The sequence below is a fragment of the Miniopterus schreibersii genome, assembly GCF_964146895.1.
Source record: "Miniopterus schreibersii genome assembly, chromosome: 9".
NCBI classification, from domain to species: domain Eukaryota; kingdom Metazoa; phylum Chordata; class Mammalia; order Chiroptera; family Miniopteridae; genus Miniopterus; species Miniopterus schreibersii.
In genome coordinates, this window is record NC_138118.1 from 45,871,049 (window position 1) to 45,888,186 (window position 17,138).

At 40.0% G+C, this 17,138-nt stretch overlaps 1 protein-coding gene across 1 annotated transcript in view; it reads left to right on the top strand.

Annotated features, from left to right (window-relative positions):
* SLC26A5 (solute carrier family 26 member 5) overlaps positions 1 to 17,138 on the top strand; it is a 59,316-nt gene that overhangs the window by 33,002 nt on the left and 9,176 nt on the right. The window contains exons 7-15 of the mRNA XM_081146781.1: positions 1,285 to 1,437; positions 4,059 to 4,141; positions 8,418 to 8,565; positions 9,643 to 9,756; positions 13,420 to 13,497; positions 14,168 to 14,263; positions 14,499 to 14,605; positions 15,619 to 15,688; positions 16,908 to 17,000. Of these exons, the coding sequence (XP_081002907.1) occupies positions 1,285 to 1,437; positions 4,059 to 4,141; positions 8,418 to 8,565; positions 9,643 to 9,756; positions 13,420 to 13,497; positions 14,168 to 14,263; positions 14,499 to 14,605; positions 15,619 to 15,688; positions 16,908 to 17,000 (942 nt within the window). The remainder of the gene's footprint in view (positions 1 to 1,284; positions 1,438 to 4,058; positions 4,142 to 8,417; positions 8,566 to 9,642; positions 9,757 to 13,419; positions 13,498 to 14,167; positions 14,264 to 14,498; positions 14,606 to 15,618; positions 15,689 to 16,907; positions 17,001 to 17,138) is intronic.

Here is a 17,138-nt window from a genome sequence, read left to right on the forward strand (position 1 = left end):
CTCAGAGGAAATATAAATTCTTTGTAAGCACATAGGGAACAGTGGTAATAACCGATCATGTTGAAACTTACATGTGAAACTGATCACAAATTCTAAAAATTTAGTAATTTTTTCACAGTGTAGTATAATTAGTAATAACTAAATATAGCTTTAAAACCTCCAAACATTTAGAAACAAAAAAACCTATTTCTAAGTAACCCATGGATAAAGGAAATTTTGAAATAATTAGAACAAAATGAGTTAAAGTACTACATATTACAACTTCTGAGATGCTGTTAAATCTATTCTTAGAGAGAGAAACCTGTAGCCTTTGTAGGTATTTATGTGCCGACACTGTCCTAGACACAGCAGTGAGTGAGCAAAACGTACAGTCCAATGGGAAAACAAATAGTAAACTATTAGTTGTATAAATGTGTAATTAATTACAAATACTGTTTGATGCTATGAAGAAAAGGCACTGGCTACTATGAAAGCTGAATAGGAAGACCTTTAGATTAGGGGTCTAGGAAAGTCACTTTGAGGAAGTGTCATTTAAATTGAGTCTTTCATGGATTAGAATGGAATCAAACTGTAGGAACATTCCCTAAATAACTAAATTCTTGATTTCTCATAATAGCTGGTAACATGCTTCTTACTCTGAGATTTCTCTAAATGCCTTGTCACTCAGGAAACAGAAAAGATTAGCACCTGAATATGCTGTAGTCATTGCTAGGAAAGGTATGTAGCCTGGGCTTAGTGGTAACCTACTTTCCCAGGGTCCAGATGAGTATTGACTGTATTTGGGGTGCTGAGATTGCAACCTTAGAATAAAATTAAATGACTTTCTTTAACTCTCCTGGGCATCTTTTCAAATTTCAGCACTCTCTTGCCTTCAAGACCCACCTGATTCCTCTTTCATCTGCTAACAATGATTTCCCCCTTTCAGCTCTTAAAACCTTTTCTATGTGTTTACCTTTGGATTGTTTTGCTGGTATCAGCTCCTAACCCTTTCCTAATGCTCAGGACTCAAGTACAAGGGTTACTCTTCTGAATTTTATAATACTACATTGACACATTAGTGTATCAAAGAACACTAAGATTGTTTGGGTAAGAATTACAACTTTAAAGTTGCCTAACTAGGTAAAAATTGCTTCTAATTGGGGAAGCTACAAAGAAAGCGATTTCAGCCTGAGAACTCTTGACTAGAATGTTCGGTACTGGGATGACTGTGTGAATTAGTGCACTAGAGTCTGTCTGCTCAGGGCTGCTGCCTGATGTAAACCCCCAGTGTTCACTGTGTTACAGAGTACAGTTGCTGTGTTGCAGAATGTTAAAAACCTCAACGTGTGTTCCCTAGGCGTCGGGCTGATGGTTTTTGGTTTGCTGTTGGGTGGCAAGGAGTTTAATGAGAGATTTAAAGAGAAATTGCCAGCACCCATTCCTTTAGAGTTCTTTGCGGTAAGTCAACTTTCAGCTATTTCTGTGAGGGATGCAGAAGTGGACAGGGGGTGGGGGAACAGGGAGTTAGAACTCTTCCACTCAGTTCGGCCAAGAGAAGGGTAGAATTTGTCAAGAACTTCTAAAAATACACTGACAAGAAAGAAAATTAATTAGAATATAGAATGGATGATTTTTAAAATATAGGTGAAGACTCTGTAAATATTTTAATATGAATTATCTGTGATTGATGAAATTAGGGAAGATTTTTTCTTCCTCAATGTTTTATTGTCTAATTGTTTTATAAGGAACACATATAACTTTAATAACCTGAAAAACTTAAGCTATTTCAATTTTGAAAAGAGCAAAAGACAAAAATTCCCAAACTTTCTTGGTTCCTAGCACTCCTAGGCCTAGAGAAATACCTAACGGTTTAGGAACTGTCTAACAATTAACTGTTTGTAAAAATAATGCACATAAATTGAAATAAAGTATATTTTTATTACAATGTTAAACAACCTCAGTGTATTAATGGGATGTGTGAAGGGTGGACACTTCACAACTCCTCAGACCTTGGAATCAGATGGATACTACTGCCCTCATTTCCTGTTCACTTTGATTTTGCACAGTACCTGCTTTCTACCACAGCAACCACTGAATGCCCAGCTTTGCAAAGATATAGTGTTACCAAAAGGAATGTAGTAGGTGCCCTGGCCAGTGTGGCTCAGTTGGTTGTGCATCGTCCTGTGCACCAAAGGGTTGCTGGTTTGATTCCTGGTCAGGAGACATGCCCAGATTGCAGGCTCCACCCTCAATAGAGGGTGTGCAGGAGGCAGCCCCTCAATGATTCTCATCTTTGATGTTTCTCTCTCTCCCTCTCCCTTCCTCTCTCTCTAAAAAAACAATCAAAACATAGTTTAAAAAGGAAAAAAGGAACTAGAAGTTTGCACAGTGTCTGAGAGAGGTTTTCCTTGAAAGTTCCTTCCCAGTGTCCTGTGAGTTCCCCTTGGCACCCTGGGGCACCTTGATGCATAATTTGAGAGCCATAAGGATAAAAAATATAGATGTCTGATGGAAATTTAGCCAGAAGTTTGAGCCACAGAAACACTTGGCCAATATTATAGCTCACAAGGAAGCCAATCCCTCTGATCCTTTTCCATGCTTTGGTCTTGTCTACATCCCAACAGGACTGGCTCTAACAGTTTCAAAAGCTGTTCTCTTATTGGGGCCGGGCACAGAGTTCCTGTTTTGTCTTGGAGTGTGGCAAGAGGTTCTCAGCTCCTTTGTATGGCAAGGAAGACAGGCAAGGCTTAATTGTGAAGTAAATGGTGAAGATTGCCTCCTGGCCTGGGTTCCTGGTTCTGTCCATTTCCAGGTTCCCTTTAACAGATTCCTTCATGTTTCCCAGGGCAACAGTTCTCCAGAATTTTATCATTGTAATTATAGTAAACTAGTGTTTTTTAAATTTCTTATCTAAGTTCTCCTCAGAGCAAGGGAGAGAAAAGCCATACTGGAAAATTGGGGACAGTCTTTACAACTCTCCTTAAACACAAAATTTATTTTTTATCATGAACAAATGTTTGAGTTTTGCATTCCATTTCATAATATATCTGTTTGTGTTGATCGGAAAGCAGGTTTTAAATTATTTACCACTGCATAAAATTGATGCTCCAGAAACAAGCCATATTTATCTTGTGAATTTGAATATTCTGAGCACTCTCTGAGATGCACAACTAATACAATTAAGGGTGACAGACATAACTACGACCAACAAAAAGGGGCCTTTCATCAAAGGGCCAGAAGCACCATGCCCTTGGTCTCTCAGGCTGCTGTGTCAATAAGCTCACCTTATTAAGGGTACCCTGCAGCAGCCACCACTGTGAGGGACTGGCTCCCTTCCCTGAACAGCCCTAATTCCTTCCCGACAGCCCACTCAGAAAGCTCTGTAGCTATGGTTCTTTGGGATAAAGAAAATTGCTATTCTTACGTCTGTTATTTTTTTCATCTTGTTGCTCACTAAGAGTTGTACTTTCCATGCCAACTAAATCTATCTCTGGCAATTCAGGAAGCTGGCATACAATGACACACGTGTGTGATGGGCACTTGCACTCTGATCCTTACAGAAATGAGAGAAGACAACTGCAGGGTGCTCTACCCACACTTGGTGCTGCTCTCCTGGAAACAGGGTCAGCAGGAGGGTTGCAGATCCAAACACACATTTTATAATTATACACTGTCATCGTTACCCCCCCACACACACACACACAATACACACTTCAGTGACCTTTATTCATGCCATGTTATCAGAGATGCATTTTACGTCGCCCACATGCACAGCCAACTCCTGAAAGGTTTTATGGCCTCTTCTGTTTGCAGCCAACTAGCCAAACACCTCAGCATGGAACAGACCAAAATAAAGAGGACAAGATTTCAAGGCCACAAGGAAACTGTAGAGTCCATTTTAATTTTGCAGGGAAAGTCATTAGGAGTATTTAGAATTGCTGGAATCTAACTATAATTCTTCTTTTTAAAACTGAAAGGTAAAGTGAGAATAGGTTTGGCTTGGCTAACAAATTGAAGCTCATTTTTGTGGCATTTGAATTTTCATCTGTAAAGGATGTTTGGGTTTGTGTTTGTTTTAGGTGGTAATGGGAACTGGCATTTCAGCTGGGTTTAGCTTGCACGAATCGTACAATGTGGATGTCGTTGGGACACTGCCTCTGGGGTAGGAAAATCGTTTTAAGTAAGAGTGTGGCTTGAATAATTGATGAATTTATTATGGTTTCTACCTCCTGCTTTAGTGTTCTTACAGTGAAAACCTCTTTTTCTCTATATATCAAATAGCTGAGGGTTTGGTTGGGCTTGTTGGTTTTCTGGGGTTTTGTGTGTGTGTTTTTTAGTGTGTGCATGGGTGGTGTTTTTTTTTATTGTGGTAAAAAACATAACATAAAATGTACCGTTTTAATTATTTTAGGTGTACAGTTTAGTAGTGTTACATATATTCATATTGTGAAACTGATCTCCAGAAATTTTTCATCCTGTAAATAAATCTGAAACTCCACGCCCATTAAACAATAACCCTCAATCTACCCACCCCAACCCGCCCTGACAGTCACCATTCTACTTTTGTTCTATGAATTTGACTACCTTAGGTACCTCATATAAGTGGAATCTTACAGTATCTGTCTTTTTTGTGACTGGCTTATTTCACTTAGCATAATGTCTTCAAATTTCATCCATGTCATAGCATGTTTCAGGATTTCCTTCCTTTTTAAAGCTGAATAAAATTCCATGGTATGTGTAACCAATTTCTGTTTATCCATTCATCCATCGGTAGATAGTTGTGCTGCTTCCACCTCTTAGATGTTGTCAATAGTGTTACTATGAACATGGGTGTGCAAATATCTCTTTGAGACCCTGCTTTCAGTTCTTTTGGATGTGAGATTGCTGGATCATATGAGAGTTGTATTTCTGACGTTGTGAGGAACCTCCATGCTGTTTTCTGTAGTGCTTGCACCATTTTACAGTCCACCAACTGTGGCATGTGGTGTTTTTGTTCTGTTCCCTATTGTTTAGCATTTACTGGTTTTTAAAATCTCTCCTTGGAAGACATAGAAATTAAGAGCAAAAAGACCTAAGTCTAGCCAGCCACTTTCTAGCTGTGTGACCTTGGGCAAGTCACTTATCCTCTCAAAGCCTCAGTTTCCTTTCCTGCCAGGTAAGCATGGTAATTAATGCCTATTTCAAGGGCCACTGAGAAAGCCACAGGACAGTTAGTGTAGCACCTGGCATACACTGTAAGTGTTCATATGCGATAATTGAAAGTTCTGTGGCTCATTATTTCAACAACTTTTCTAGTTTCAAATCATATATTACTTCTTTGCCTCATTTTTTTTCTTGTCTCAAACTCTTTAAATTTTTTACTATTCTCTTTAATTGAAAGAGAGTGACTGTGAGCCTCTCCTGGTCTAGCTCTGTTCCTCTCTGACACTCTCTGGTAGTCTCTGTGCCTCTCTATGTCTCTGTCTTTTATACTATCCCTCTCACCATCCTCTTCTCTTTTCCAAAAACCCTGAATCAGATATTTGCCCTAATGTTGAAGGTTGACAGAACCTACCATATCCCATCAGACATCGCCTCTAGTCCTATCTAAGAATCTTATGGGAAGCACACGGAGCAGGAGTTGCTCTTAAGACAAAGTTCACCCCACAGAGCAAGTGTTGAAGGAGGAAGCATGCGCTCTACTTCAAAACAAGTTGCTATAATGAACATGTTACTATGGTTCAAGTATAACACAGTAATAATGCTTGCTTTTCTGTTTGGACTGGTAATTTATACAATACTTTAATATCCACCATCTCAGTTGCTATTCACAATAATACTTTTGATATATACGTTATCCCCATTTTACAGATAAGAAAGTTCATTTATTCTCATTTATACAGCATGTGTTTATTGAGTGCCTATATGTGCCAATGGCACAGCAGTTAAAACCAAAAGCAAACATGTAAGCAAAAATGTCTTTGGTTTCATGGAGCTCATATATTACCGGGGGAGACAGACAATAAACAATGAGTGAGAAGTGCTATAAAGAGGAAGCCAGGTAAGGGATAGGATGGGCTGGGGTTGCTGTTTTAGGTAGAATATCAGAGAAGGCGACATTTGAGAGACATGAATGAGGTTTCGTGACTTGCAGTGAGTCCCAGCCTGGACCCAGTCTTCCGATACTCAGCTGTGCGCACTTTCCATTACATAGTTAGTCATGTGATAAACATTGGTCTTTGACTGGATCCAAGAGATAACCCTACTGAATAACTAATCACAAATAATTTGAATAAATGTAAATTCTTACACTTAGACTTCTTTTAAAAATTCACATGCCACCATAATTTCTATCTAATACTTTCCTGATTGCATTGTACCCAAACATGCTTTCCCTTTATAAGAGCTGAAGTTTTTCTTTTCTAAATAACATTTCACCTTTCTGAAACTTGGTTACCCAGAAAGCTTATCTTTCTGGAATTTTTCCCAAAACCAAGCAGGAAACAATTCCTACCTACCTATCTATCTGTGTATAATCACACTATTTCAGTTATCTGTGAGTCTTATCAGTGGCTTAAAGCAGCATCCATTTCTTTGCTCACAATCATCAATCTAGGTAGGGCTCAGCTGGTGGTTCTTTTGCTGGTCTCACTTGGGGTCCATCATTGCTGCTATAAATGTCTGAAGGAGCGACTGGGGATGGAACACCCAGGAAGGCTTCACTCACACATCTGACACCTCAGCTGGAGGGCTGGAACTGCTGAGGGCTGGCTGGCTTCTTCTCTCCACATGGTGTTTCCAGCAGGGTAGCCAAACTGTTTACTCAGGGCTCAGGGCAGGACAGAAAAGCAGAAGCTGCCAGGCCACTTAAAGCGCTCACACATCACTTTCACCACATTCTGTTGGTCAAAGCAAATTGCAAGATTTAGCCAGAGGGGAAACAGTTTCCACCTCTAGATGGGAGAGCAGCACATATAAGAATGGGAGGAATTGTTGGTCATTTTGAAAGCAAACTACAATATTTATCTATACACGCGTAAATACATACACAGTATAGTGTCCAGAAAGTGAGCTATTAAAAATCCCAGTTGTGGCAATATATTCTGTTTCTTGGTTTACTTTCCTTAATTCATTCCAAAATAAATCTTTTTCTCATATTCTTATTCCTCAGACCCAAAGCTGCTACCAGGCCTTCCCTCTTGGCTAATGCTTATGTAGCAAAGTGTGAGGGAAAGACAGCAAATTACTTGACATCTGCAAGCATCCATTTTTTTCACCTATAAATTGGGATAATAACAGTACCTATCTAATAGGATTGTTGTGAGGACAAATGTGATGACATATATCAAGCATGTAGCACATAATCTAGGCTTTATATATGTTAGATTTCTTTCCTCTCTCCCCCTCCCTTTCCTTTACCCCAGAACTTGAGACATCCCCTTTGTCACTGTGGTACGACATAGTAGGAGAAAAAGGCATAGGAAATTGGTTTCTTCATGGTTTTTATTGTACTTAGTTGATGAGCTATTTGACCTTGGACAAGTTGCTTAACCTCACTATGCCTCATTTTTCTCATCTGTAAAATGGCCATTATGGTGGTGCCTAGCTCACAGGGCTACTGGAGATAAATAAGCACAGAACTTGGTACAAAGGAAACACCTAATAAACAGATGTTACTGTAAGAATAATAATATTATGCATCAAATAATCAATTGTTATTAGCCCAATGCCTTGAATTAGAGTAGGTACCTTTGAAAACCTATATTGCTCCTTCCCCCATACTTTTCTAGGGAATCCCTATTTTTTCCTTTAGGACAAAGTTTCCAACCTATTAGAATGAACCACAAAAATTAGGTTGCCCATTGTGGGGCTTCAGGAGTTGCATTTTTGGCCCCTTCAGACTCCCAGAATTCCCAGGTGAGACCCAAGAAGTATAATTTGCTGCTGCTCCTTTCCCATGTTAGAAACTCACCTAAAGGGATCCTGGGAAGAAGCAGAGTCCTTATGTGAAATAACAAGGGAAAGGAGTGAGAATACCTACTGTTGCTCGGACAGTAATTCTCCTCTAAGGTAACCCTTGTCCGACACCCTCCCTGCCCTCAGGCTTTGGTTCGAATGTCTTGTGGCAACAGAGCACTCTCTCTTTCCTGTTCTGTGTCTTACTTACACCTGCCATACAGGTGCCATGAGGTGTGAGGTTACTCCTTTTCTAAATAAAACGGCATCTAATCTTTGCTGATAACCCATTCAGGTAGAAAGCTGGTACCCTGGGGTTGGGGCCTGGAAAGAACTTCTGTGTGTCCAGGAGGGCCCTCCTTTTTGCCAAACTGGAGCAAACAAGAATCCAAGCATTGATCACCTCCTTTGCAAATAATGCCCCTCTGAAATGCTCCCCTTTAGTTGCATGTTTGTTTCCCAGTGGTCACAGCACTTGGGTTAAAGTCAGCTTGATCTTTCAGGCTACTACCTCCAGCCAATCCGGACACCAGCCTCTTCCACCTCGTGTACGTGGATGCCATTGCCATAGCCATTGTTGGGTTTTCAGTGACCATCTCAATGGCCAAGACCTTGGCAAATAAACATGGCTACCAGGTTGATGGCAATCAGGTAAAAATTATTCATTTCTTACAGATGTTTCCTAATAATACAATCATCATGCTCTGCTCTGAAAGGCAAATGAACTTGATTTCTCTGTCTTGGTAGAAAAACTTGTAGTTTGATGGTGGATGTGTTTGAAACATGAATTTATTCAGCACTACAATTTTTTCATACTTTATGTGGATTAGATCATCAGAACACTGAGGTACAGAGTCCTGCCTCACCCCATGGGCAGAGTTCCAGCTAGAAAGGTGAAATCTCCAATCTGAGGTTTAGAGTTTGCCATACTCCTATTGATGTTATCACTATTTTTATTTTTTACTTTTTTATTTTATTTTTCAATTACAGTTGTCATTCAATAGACGTTATCACATTTTGAAGCTTACAGATTTGAGAATAAAATGTTTTTCCAGAACTATTTTTATTCCACAGGAAGTTTTCTCTTTGGAGTATATGATTCATCACTCAAACTCCACAATATATTCTTTGTCACCTTCTTTTATAACATAGCTTCAGATAAGATATTCAATCCAAATACCATGAGCTATAATTTTGGCATGACAATGACTGTTTTAACATGCTATGTGTTTCTAAGGAGACTAGATGTTCCACATTCATATGAAGCACAGTGATCCAACCAGGAAGACCAAGGCAGCCCTGAGAGCAGGGCTCACTAACTGTCCCAGGAGGGCACTGCCATGTACTCATGGATGAGCAAGAGCCAAGCATTCAAAAATTGTCAATGCAATAATCCACAATCCTGTATATCTTAAACAACAAAAACATTTTATCCCTTTGGTTGCAGTTTTAAAAAAAAAAAAGCATTATTTGTATAGAGAGTATTTGGGAAAGAGGGGGCTGAGGGAAGCATTTATCTCCAACACTAAAAATCCAAAGTGCTTCCCCCCACACACACACCTTAAATTATGTAATAATTCCTATTTTGAGTTCATACTAAACAAATTCTTATATCTGAAAACAGAAGAAACAGCCTATACTGCTGAAAGTGTGAATTATGTTGGCCATCGCGCCTTTCTTTTTAAAGAATAACCCATCTCTTTTGTGCTTTGTTTCCACATGGAAAAGGAGCTCATTGCTCTGGGACTGTGCAATTCCATTGGCTCACTCTTCCAGACCTTTTCAATTTCATGCTCCTTGTCTCGAAGCCTTGTTCAGGAGGGAACTGGAGGGAAGACACAGGTGTGTACACAACTGGCCTCTCAGGACTGGTGATTTGGGTGGTAATTATAAATTTTAATCCCTTGGTTATGTTCTGAATCCAAAGCTACTAGCCTGAAGATCTATGCTCCAGTGAGCTCTCCATAGTGACTCAGAGAAAGGTATGATTGATTTAAGCAAATCCTAAGGAGCTAAATCTTAGAGGAAAGCAGTATGCTCTCCAGTTAAATCGAAAAATTGAACAAAACTCCCTGCTGCCAAAGTTGAGACATAGGATGTTGTCATGAAAGCCTGACAACTTTCTGTTCCAATAGAACTTTCTGCAATGATGGAAATATTCAGTATTTGCACCATTCAGTATGGCAGCCACTAGCCACATGTGGCTCTTTTTTTCCTCTTTTTTTAAAATTTATCTTTGTTGTTGAAAGTATTACAAATGTCCTTTTTTCCCCCCATTGATGCCCTCCATCCTGCCCCTCTCCCCCAGGACTTCACCACACTATTATCTGTGTCCATGGGTTATGCATATATACATATAAGTTCTTAGGTTAATCTCTTCCTACCCACCCATCTACCCCTCCCTTCCCTCTGAGATTCCTCAGTCTGTTCCATGCTTCTATATCTCTGGATCTATATTGTTCATTGGTTTATTTTGTTCATTAGATTCCACATATGAGTAAGATCATGTGATACTTGTCTTTCTCTGTCTGGCTTATTTCACTTAGCATAATATTCTCCAGGTCCGACCATGCTATCTCAAATGGTAAGGGCTCCTCCATTTTTACAGCTGCGTAGTATTCCATGGTGTAAATGTTCGAGATGATTGATATGATTTCAGTCTTCTTGAACTTGTAGAGAGTTGTTTTGTGTCCTAACATGTGGTCTGTCTTTGCGAATGTCCCATATGCACTTGAAGAGAATGCATATTCTGCATCTTTAGGGTAAAATGTTCTGTAAATGTCAATTAAATCCATCTGATCTAGTGTGTCATTTAGAATCACTGTTTCCTTGTTGATTTTTTTTGTCTGGAAGATCTATCCAGTAAAGTCAGTGGGATGTTAAAGTTCCCTACTATGACTATATTGCTGTTGATCTCTCCTTTAAAGTCCTCCAGAAGTTTTTTTTTTCTTCTACCTGTGTAAGTCTTTCGTTCTGAAGTGGGTCTTTTGTAGACAGCATATATCAGGGTCTTTTTTTCTTATCCATTCAGCTACCCTATGTCCTTTGATTGGAGTATTTAATCCATTTGTATTTAAGGTTATTACTGATAGGTACTTATCTATTGCTATTTTATTTCTTTATGCCTATGTATCTAATTCTCTATTTCAACCTCTTATTACAGCAGTCCCTTTAACATTTCTTGCAGTGCTGGTTTGGTAGTAATAAACTCCTTTAGCCTTTTTTTTTTTGTCTGGGAAGCTCTTTATTTCGCCATCTATTTTGAATAATAGCCTTGCTGGATAGAGTAGTCTTGGTTTCAGATCCTTGCTTTGCATTACCTTAAATACTTCATGCCATTCCCTTCTAGCCTGTAGAGTTTCTTATTAGAAATCAGCTGACAGCCTTCTGGGAGTTCCTTTGTAGGTAACAGGTTGCTTTTCTCTTGCTGCCTTTAAGATTCTTTCTTTGTCTTGAATTTTTGGCACTTTAATGTTGATGTGTCTGGGCATGGGCCTCTTTGGATTCTTCTTGCTTGGGATTCTCTGTGCTTCCTAAACTTGTATGACTTTTTGCTTCACCAAGTTAGGGAAGTTCTCTGTCATTATTTCTTCAACAGATTCTCTAACCTTTGCTTACTTTCTACATCTTCTAGAACTCCTATGATGCAAATATTGTTATATTTCATGTTGTCCCACAGCTCCCTTAAACTGTCCTCCTGTTTTTTAATTGTATTTTCTTTTTGGAACTCTGATCAAGTGATTTTTTTCTACCCTGTCTTTTAATTTGCTGATCCGATCCTCAGTTTCCCCTAATCTGCTGTTAATTCCTTCCATTTTGGGTTTGTTTTTTTTTATTTCTACTATGTCATTTTTAATTTCCTTCATCGTTTCCATTTCTTTTCTCATGCTGTTGAGCATCCTTATGATCAGTATTCTGAACTCTATATCTGATAGATTCCTTATCTGCATTTCATTTAGCTCTTCTTCTGGAGAATTCTTTTGTTCTTTCATTTGGGGCTTGTTTTTTTGTCTCTCCATTTTGCCTGCCTGTTTGGATTTGTTTCTGTGTATTAAGTAGATCTGCTAGGACTCCCAGTCTTTTGGATAGTCTCTGGTGCAGGCCAATATAAAACGCTGTTTTTGACTGGCCTTGAGTACCCTGTTTGAAGTTTTCCACAGCTTGTCATTCCCTCTCTTGGGTCTGGGAATGTGTTTGGACAAGATCAAGATGCACTCCAAGGTCTGCTTTTCCAAGCCTTGTGTCCATAAGCAAATCAAGCAAAGACTCAAAGCACCCAGAGGCTGATTGTTATCAGTCTCTTAATGAGCCTAAGGCTGTAGAAATTCCACGTAGGGCGAGGGGTTTTCCAACAGGGTAGGGCAACTATTCCTTCCCCCCCCCCCCCCGGGAAAAGCGGATGACTCAGCACAGGAATCCAGATGGCTGCCCTCTGAGCTCTATTCCCTGAATCCATATCCCTGGATTCTTCTTACACAGCTCTGGTCCACTTTGCCCTCCCTCAGCCAGAGCCCAAGGTGAGTGGCTGCACACGAAGCTTTGTGCATTGGCCCTTTAAGAGGGTGCCTGCATTTCCAGCTGTCTCTCCCTCACCGAAAGAAACCATCCAGATGTTGGGTGGGCATCTTTCTCAGTTCTGGTGCTCTGGGCTGGGAATCCCAGCTTGGGGTTTAGACCCCAGAGTTCTCAGTGGGAACCCCCACAGCTGAGATATCCCTCCAGACCTTGAGCTGCTGCCTGTGGGAGCCCAGCCAGGCCTCTCACACCTCTGCACTTCCTACCAGTTTCTATGCAGTCTCCACTTTTCATCCTTGGTTATGAGGGTGCTCTCCAGCTAGTCTTCAGTTGCAGTTGGTTTTTCAGGATAGGTTTTCTATATTTAGTTGTAATTTTAGTTTGGTCCTGGGAGAGTATCAGTGTAGCTTCCACTCAGTCTGCTGCCATCTTGGAATCTCTATTTATTGACTGCAACCTTGGCACATTGGGGTGATACTCTAACCACCACATGTGGCTCTTAAACACTTAAGATGTGGCTGGTGCTGCCAAGACCTGAATTTTTAACTTCATTTAATTTTAATTTGTAAAATTTAAATAGCTACATATGTCAGGTGTCCACCGCATTGGAGAGCAAAGTCTTGTCTGAACTCTTCTGGCCCTTATGGGTCTCAGATCAGCATCACACATCTCCTTTTCTCCACCCCTGGCAAGAACACTTCTGTCAGGGTATTTAAGCATTTCAGCGTCTGTTTAAAAGCTGTAAGAGGAACCCAAACTTCCCAAAAGTGGGAAGGAGTTACAGGTTTGTGTAATGGTTTGGATGACTTATTTGAATTCATATTTTCCTTTTTGTTTGTTTTTAATAATTATTATTTTCCAAAAGTAGAATATTTAGCCGTATGAAGGAGTTCCATATTTTCTTGATGGTCCCACATTGATTATCTAAGACCAACCTCTGCTGGCCCCTTGTCTCCTAAAAGCCCCTTCCATGTGTCTTTTCTCATGCAGCTTGCAGGTTGTTTGGCCTCGTTAATGATCCTGATGGTCATATTAGCCACCGGATTCCTCTTTGAATCATTACCCCAGGTGTGTAGCTTGGACTTGGTGTGAGGTTTCTCCATGTGTACAGATTTTGCTATTTTTATTTGTTTATATTTTTGTGGCTATCTCATGGTTTTTACTATGACCTTAGCAGAGTGGTGTGAGAAAGGGCCTAGGCTAGGACCAAGGTCCTGCTCCACAATCTACCAGCAACTGGGACCTTGGAAAAGCCATCTCAACATTTCTGGGTCTCAGCATAGTGGGTGTTTGGACTGTCTAATCTCCAAGGTCCCTTCTGTCCTTGATCTTCTCTGGCCTTATACTGCCATTTAAAATTTGAGATGGCCTACACTCATAAGATATTTGTTTACTGATATATTTAATCTAGTAGAGATCAAGAACACTATAGAGTAGAGAAAATCATAATGTAGAAAGACCATGGGTGAAATAATTCCTTGAGTACGAAGTTTAATTTTAACCTCTTAACTATCATGCAGGTTTGCTGCTAGGATATAAGCCTGGTTTTCCAAGGCCAATTTTAGCTAACCAAGTCCCAAAAATCCAGGTGTTCATGGCTCCAAATGTACCATCACTGCCATGTAGGAAGTGAGTGGGGAGAGGACATGGGGAGGGCAGCAGGAGGACAGTGAGGAGCCAGCAAAGGGGGCTGTTTGGACGCAAGAGGAGGGGAAAGTGTGGATGTGCTGTGTTTCAGGCTGTGCTGTCGGCCATTGTGATCGTCAACCTGAAAGGAATGTTTATGCAGTTCTCAGATCTTCCCTTTTTCTGGAGAACCAGCAAAATAGAGCTGGTAAGTAACAAAGGTGATGCTAGGTGATTGATCATAGCAACTCATGACTTACTGCTGATGAAAATGTGAGAATGATAAATTAGTGCAGTCAGTTGTTAAATGCAGTATACAGTTAGGCAAGTTAGGTACTGTGTGTGTGTGTGTGTGTGTGTGTGTGTGTGTGTGTGTGTGTGTGTGTGTAACTCTAGGAAATTGTTAACAGGATTCTCCATAAAGCTTTCTGTGTTTTATTCAGACCATCTGGCTTACAACTTTTGTTTCCTCCTTGTTCCTGGGGTTGGACTATGGTTTGATTACTGCCGTGATCATCGCACTGATGACTGTGATTTACAGAACACAGAGGTGAGTGCACAGATTGGGATGGATGAGAGTGTACTGTCTGGGATTGCAGTATTGACTTTAAATGGATTGTATTTGTCAACAGACTGAGCATCTTCATCACAGAGGCGGTGTTCCTCGAGTCCAGTATCAGGCATATAGTGTGTTCTCTGAATACTTATTGAGGGAATCCACCCAGAAAATCAGCTAACATTTGTATTGTGTATTCTCACTCACAAAGCACTTCCATCTACATGCCAAGAAGCACCAGGACATAGTAGCAAGACTGTGGAATGTCCGATCAAAGACCTTGAGACGTACTCTGGATCTCAAAGCTCCCTGACCTTGAACAACTCACCTGGGCCTCAATTTCTCAAACAAAACCTAAGAAAACTTCTATACTAACTGGAGATTTTTATTTTCTCTCCACCCCTTCAGTTGACTACCCACACCCTGGTCAGAAACTCTTAGAAACAAAAAGAAAACCTCTTCTTCTACTTTAAAATTAGAGTAGGAAGACAGTTCCATCTACTGAGTGGAATGAGAACTTGAGTTACATATGGCATGACTTGAACTCTGCACAGTTCATATTACCCCCATCTTTAAATGCCTGAGCCTTTTGTTCTGACCAGATCATTGGTGTGGTATGTGTGTGGTGTGGTGGGTATGGTGTGTATTTGTGTATTTGTATGGTATGTGGGTGCAATTGCATTGTGTGTGTATGTGAAGGGTGTGTGTCATATGTGGTGTGTGTGTTTGTGTGTGTGTGGTTCGTGTGATTGAGGTGTATTTTCTGCATGTGTGTATTGTGTATGTTGGGGGTGAGGTGTAGGGTGTGTGGGGAGTGTTAGGCTTGGAATGGCACTGGGAATGTGAGATATGTAGAGCCCTCTGCAAAGACACTATATAAGGATCAAGTATTCCTGAATTCACTAGCAAATCCACACATGACATTTAAATGTGCACGACTTCATGTTTCAATTACATAGTGAGTCTCAACGCAATGATATTTTAACCCACTCACTCTCTCTCTTCAGTCCGAGCTACAAAGTCCTTGGACAGCTTCCGGACACTGATGTGTATATTGATATAGATGCATATGAGGAGGTAAGGCCTTTCTATCATTTTAAATGGTTGTAAGCATGTGATGTGATTGGTTAACTAAATTTTATTTTTACTTAGGACAAAAAGTGGGGGTGAAAAGGAAGGAGGTGTAGTGGTCAAAGTGAAAGGACTGAATATTGATTTACTGTCTGGATTCACTTATTTTTTTTCAACCCTCACCTGAGGATATTTTTTCCATTGCTTTTCAGAGAGAGTGGAAGGGAAAGAGAGAGAGGGAAACATTGATATGAGAGAGACACATGGATTGGTTGCCTCCTACATGCCCCCGACTGGGGATTGAGCTGGCAACCTGGGCATGTGCCCTGACCAAGAATCAAACTGCGATCTCCTGGATCTTAGGTCGATGCTCAGCCACTGAACCACGCCAGCCTGGCCTCCTGCTTCATTTTTAATAGTTAAAATTAGGCCTTAAAATTTCCTTGATTTTGAATGCTCTTTTCTTACATGGAATCTCAAAGGACTTTTACAAAATCTTTTAAAACTAGTGTTGTCTGGTTGTTTTGTTTTCTGTTTGGGAAGAAATTCTCAGACTCACCATAAGGCATGAGGGATGAGATTGATGCTGGGATTACTGTTTCCTCCTCCTCTCAACAAATTATATGCTGAATTACTTGTATCCAAACTGCATTCTAGAGTTCAGGGCTTCGTGATAAAATATTCACTCTGAGCCCTGGCTGGGTAGCTCAGTTGGTTAGAGCATCATCCTGATTCACAAAGGTTGCTGGATCGATCCCTGGTCAGGGCACATACAAGAATCAACCAATGAATGCATAAATAAGTGGCACAACAAACTGATGTTTCTCTCTCCCTCTCTCCCTCCCTCTCTTTCTAAATTCAATAAAATAAACGTAAAAAATATTCACTCTGTTTCAGTTGGGTCCATTTCTACTCCTGCCTGCATTTCATTTATTCGCCTACTTCTTATAGTCTAAATATTTTTCAGTTCCTTTTCTTTGTGTCTTATGGTAAAAGTGAAACACAGAAAGTCTGTTAAAAGAAGTGGGAAGATGTGCCTTTTTTAAAGGCTTCTCAGGATTCCTTCCTCCAGAGCATGAGTAGAGTGACATTATTTTATCTAAACACTATTAAGAGGGCCCTTAGCAACCTCTGTATGAATTTTCAAGTTGGAGGAGGGAGGCAATTGCAGTTTTAATTCTGAAATATTTATATGTGTTAAATTCACTAACATTTTATTTCTCAGGTGAAAGAAATTCCTGGAATAAAAATATTCCAAGTAAATGCCCCAATTTATTATGCAAATAGTGACTTGTATAGCAGTGCATTAAAAAGAAAGGTGAGTCACAAGAAATTAATTTTATACTGTTTCTCTGTATGTGTGTGTGTGTACATATAACCTTTCTAAAAAATTTTTGTGAAAAAATAATTTTAGATTTCTTACTCTTGGGATCATATGGATTCCTTTGGTAATGAT